This window comes from Berghia stephanieae, chromosome 4 (assembly GCF_034508935.2).
Source record: "Berghia stephanieae isolate SIO BIC M18660-M18661 chromosome 4, UCSD_Bste_1.3, whole genome shotgun sequence".
NCBI lineage: Eukaryota > Metazoa > Mollusca > Gastropoda > Nudibranchia > Aeolidiidae > Berghia > Berghia stephanieae.
This window is the reverse complement of record NC_088363.1, coordinates 1,089,512-1,094,511: the sequence shown is the minus strand read 5'-3', so window position 1 is coordinate 1,094,511 and position 5,000 is coordinate 1,089,512. Positions and strand designations below refer to the sequence as shown.

General features: G+C 26.8%; 1 protein-coding gene across 2 annotated transcripts in view; it reads left to right on the top strand.

Moving 5' to 3' along the window:
- The window catches only part of LOC144971905 (pancreatic lipase-related protein 3-like), a 59,117-nt gene that overhangs the window by 21,712 nt on the left and 32,405 nt on the right, over positions 1-5,000 (top strand). For both annotated transcript variants that reach the window (XM_078912976.1, XM_078912977.1), the window contains exon 8: positions 346-444. In XM_078912976.1, the coding sequence (XP_078769102.1) occupies positions 346-444 (99 nt within the window). The remainder of the gene's footprint in view (positions 1-345; positions 445-5,000) is intronic.

Sequence of the window (5,000 nt, the reverse complement as noted above, 5' to 3'; positions counted from 1 at the left end):
ACTACTATAACTACCACTACTACTACTACTACTACTACTACTACTACTACTACTACTACTACTACTACTACTACTACTACTACTACTACTAATAATAATAATAATAATAATAATAATAATAATAATAATAATAATGATGACGACGATTGTGAAGCTACTGCTTGACCGACAGAGCGCGCTTTCGTATTTGTTTCGTTTGGATTTAATGGTTTAACGGTAGAAGTGAGGCACCGAGGTCATTTCACTGCCTGTAAAAAGGAAGAGAATGGGGCGTTAAAAAGTTATAAATTAATTGTTTTTTTCTCCCCTTACTGTTTATTAAATGCAATATTTATCTATAATCAGCCGTAGATCCAGCTGGTCCATTCTACGACCTTTTTCCTGCAAGTTACAGAATATCCAGGAACAGCGCCAAGTATGTGGACGTCCTTCATTGTTCTAAAGGTTCGTCTCTCTTTTGATATCATTAACTCTCTCCTTACCAGCTATTTTTAGAATTTACCCCGAAAATTCAAACCCACCCAACACAAAAATTTTTCCCTTAAAAGGGGCCCTTTTTTTTAAAAATTTTTTTTAAAAGGTTGTCTCTGTTAAAAAAATTGAAATATCGCCTAACGGGCTCATGTTCGCCCTACATGAAAAGTGTTTTTTGGCTGGGACCATTGTAAAGAGTTTGGCCTTTAGTGGTTATGCTCTAAAAAAAAGTTAAGATTTATTTCTATAACGTTTATCCCAAGGTCTTGGGCGTTTATTTCAATAGGATTAAATAGCCTATGTACATCCGCCCAGCAACTGGGGCCGACGGGTTTTGGTTACGGAACAGTAACCCGGACATGCTAAAAACCGGAATGGTCCAGGCCCCACCAGGAACCGTTCCTGGTTGTTAGTTCTGGTGTGTGTGTGGTGTGTGTTTTATTGTGTGTGTGTGTATGTGTGTGTTTGGAGAGAGAGAGAGAGAGAGAGGGAGGGGAGAAAAGAGAGAGAGAGAGAGAGAGAGGAGAAGGGGGAGAGAGAGAGAGAGAGAGAGCGCAATCAGCCTACTCCCTCCCTTTAGTCTGAACCTCTGTCTTTTGTGGTTGGTACCACGAACACGGTACGACCGTGTACGTGCCCCATCTATTCGCCGTACTACTTGGGACATGATGATACGAAACTCTCTTCGCCCGGAAAACAATCGCACCAGGAACGGGTTTCCCCGTACCAGGAACAACGCCACCAGGAACACAATCGTACCAGGAACATGAAAATGTTCCGAATGCCCGCCGCTACCAGCAACCAGCAGCTTGGTTCTAAACAAAGAAAATGTGTACTCTTCATTCTTCATGCTGGCTAGAAATTTTTCACATGTCATGTGATCAGATAATAAAGTCAAAACTGATCAGATTTATTAAATTTTTCCTCTGGTACCTGTTATGCTTGTCGGAGAACTATTTCATAAGGGCGGTGATGGAGATAATGGCGTCCGCCATTGTTTGTATAGTTTAGGACTAGTCTGTTCGTCATTACGAGGGAAGTGACGTCACGATTGTTGAACCCTATTGCATAAAGCATTATACAGTAAATTAAAAATTCCTAACACACTTACACACATCTTCTCCCGTATTTTTAAGTAGTTAGATTTCAATAAAATGAATGAAGATGGCGTCAGTCAGTTGGGTGATTAGTTCTCACTTAAGTCCCTCTAACAGTCAATAAAATGGTAACGGTTAGGCATAGTGTTGTGTGTCGGTACGATTGATCTGTGGGCAGAATTAGAATTTTACCCCTACGCCTAGCATTTACATCGAGAAAAAAAAAGGAGCACACCCTAGTTAGTTAATTTCAGAGTAAAGGTGGTTGTGGTAGTCGTGTGGGGATAGGGGGGTAGTTTTGGTGATGGTGATGACGATGATGATTATGATGATGGTGTGATGATGATGATGATGATTAAGATGATGTGATTTATATGTGATGGTGGTGTGATGATGGATGAAGATGATGATGATGATTTGGGGTGATGATATGATGGGATGGATGATGATGAGATGTGTTGATGATGTGGTGATGATGATGATGGATGATGATGATGAAAGATGATGTGAGGTGAGATGATGATGATGATGTGTGGATGTGATGATGATGATGATGATGATGATGATGTGATGATGATGGGTGTGTTGATGGTGGGGGTGATGATGATGTGAGATGATGATGATGATGGTGGTGGATAATGATGATGATGGGGGTGTGATGATGACGATGATGATGATGTGATGGTGGTGATGAATGATGATGGTGATGATGGTGATGATGATGAGGTGTGAATGATGATGATGATGTGATGATGATGTGAAGTGATGTGTGATGATAAAGTGATGGTATGTGATGATGATGATGATGATGATGATGATGTGATGTGTGTGATGAGACGATGATGATGATGACAATAATAATGTGGTGATGATGTTGACGTTTGTGTGGTAATAAAATGTTATAAAATTACGATGATGATGACGATGATGAAAAACGATGATGATGGACGATGATGACAACTATGATGTAATGTTAACGATGTGATGGTGATGATGAGATGAGTAATTGGAATGATCATCAATGTCTTTTCTTCTCCTTTCAGCCTATGGAACTCTAAGGAGGCATATAGGGCATGCCCAAATTGTATTGAATGGAGGGCTGATTCAACCTGGATGTCCTTGGATCAAACGTATTTCTCTCTGTTCTGTTGTTGTTGTTGTTGTTATTGTTTTTGTTTTTGTTATTGTTGTGTTGTTGTTGTTGTTTGTTGTTATTGTTGTGTTGTTGTTGTTTTATTTTTGGTTTTGGGTTATTGTTGTGTATTGTTGTTGTTGTTGTTGTTGTTCTTCTTCTTCTTCTTCTTTCTTCTTATTTTTTCTTTTCTTCTTTTTTTATTATTATTATTTATTATTATTATTATTATTATTTTTTTTATTATTTTTATTATTTTAATTATTTATTTTTTATTATTTATTATTTTATTATTTTTATTATATTTTTTATATTTATTTTAATTTAATAATATTAATATTTATAATATAATAATTAATTTTATAATATTTAATTTATTATAATTTATAATTTATATATATTAATAATTAATAATATTTAATTATTATATTTTTATAATTTAATAATATTTAATAATTATTATATTATTATTTTTTTTTATTATTTTATTATTATTTTTTTATATTATTATTATTTATTATTTTATTATTTTTTTTATTAATTATTATTATATTATTTTTATTTTATTTATTTATTATTATTATTATTATATTATTTTATTTTATTTTATTATTTATTATTTATTATTATTTTATTTTTTTATTATTATTATTTTATTATTATTATTATTATTATTATTATTATTTTATTATTATTATTAATTATTATTTATTATTATATTTATTTATTATTATTTATTATTATTATTATTATTTTATTATTTATTATTATTTTATTATTATTATTTTTATTATAATTTTTTTTTATTTATTATTTTATTATTATTATATTTATATTTTATTTTTATTATTTATTTTTTATTATTTTATTTATTATTTATTTTTTTTATATTTATTATTATTAATTATTTTATTATTTTATTATTATTTATTATTTTTTTATATATATTATTTATTAATTTTTTATTTTTTTTATTTATTATTATTTTATTATTTTATTATTATTTATATTATTATTATTATTATATTATTATTATTATTATTATTTATTTTTTATTATTTTTATTTTTATTTTTTTTTTTTTTTTTTTTTACTTTTTTTTTTTTTTATCTTATTTTTTTTTTTTATTTTAGTATATTTTTATTTTATTTTGTTTTTTTATAAATTTTTTTTTTTTTTTTTTTTATTTTTTTATCTATTCGTTACTAATTTCTTTATTTATTCTATATTTTGATTTTTTTTACTTTTTTTTATTTATTTTACTTTTTGATTATTTTTATTTTTTTTCAGGTTATATTTTTTATTTTTTAATTTTTTATATTTGTTTTATTTGTTGTTTTTATCGATTTTCATTTTATTTTACTTTTTATATTTTTTATATTATTTATTTTTATAATTTTCTTTTTTATTATTATTATATATTATTTTTTATTTATTTTATATTTTTTTTTTTTTTCGTTTTATATTTAATTTTTTAACTTTATTATTTTTTTGTTTTTTTTTTTTTATTGATAGTTTATTTATTTTTAGTTTTTTTTTTTTTATTGGTTATTTTAATTTTATAATTTTATTATTATTTATCGTTATTATTATTTCATTTTTTTTGTATTTATTACTTCGTTGTAATTTTTAGTTTTACATGCTTAAAATTTTTATATAATATATATTAATTACTATAGTTTTTATTTTATTTTTTTTACATTTTTTTATTTTATTTTAATATTTATTTTTTTAATATTTACATTTTTTTTTTTTGATTTGTGGAGGAAGAGGGAGAGAGGAGGAGAAAATAAGATTTTTTCTCATCTTTGTCATTCGATTATCTTTGTATTCTTCACATTAGGAAAAGTGAACTTATTAAGTATTTTTGAATGAACAGTTCTGAATACAAGCAAATATTACAAAAGTCTCAGGTCCCTTTTGAATAATAATTTTTATTGTTTTTTTAGAAAACGGAGGTGTGAAAAAAACCCCCCAAAAACACAAACAATAAACAATAAAAAATCACACAAAACAACAAAAAACAAACAAAAACAAACACAAAAAAAAAACAAAACAAGCAACAGAAATTAAAACAAAATTTAAAAGAAAATTAAAAAAAAGATAATTGAAATTGCCTGGACATTTATGAACATGCTAACAAAGCAATAAAAAATAATACCAACAAAAAACAAAACAAAACAAAATCATCCCAACATTACTGTTTCCGTGTGTATGAAAAATTGGATTTTCTTAAAAATGTAACCATGTGTCAACTGAATAATGACCAATCGTGATGTTAATATTTAAAAGCTTTGA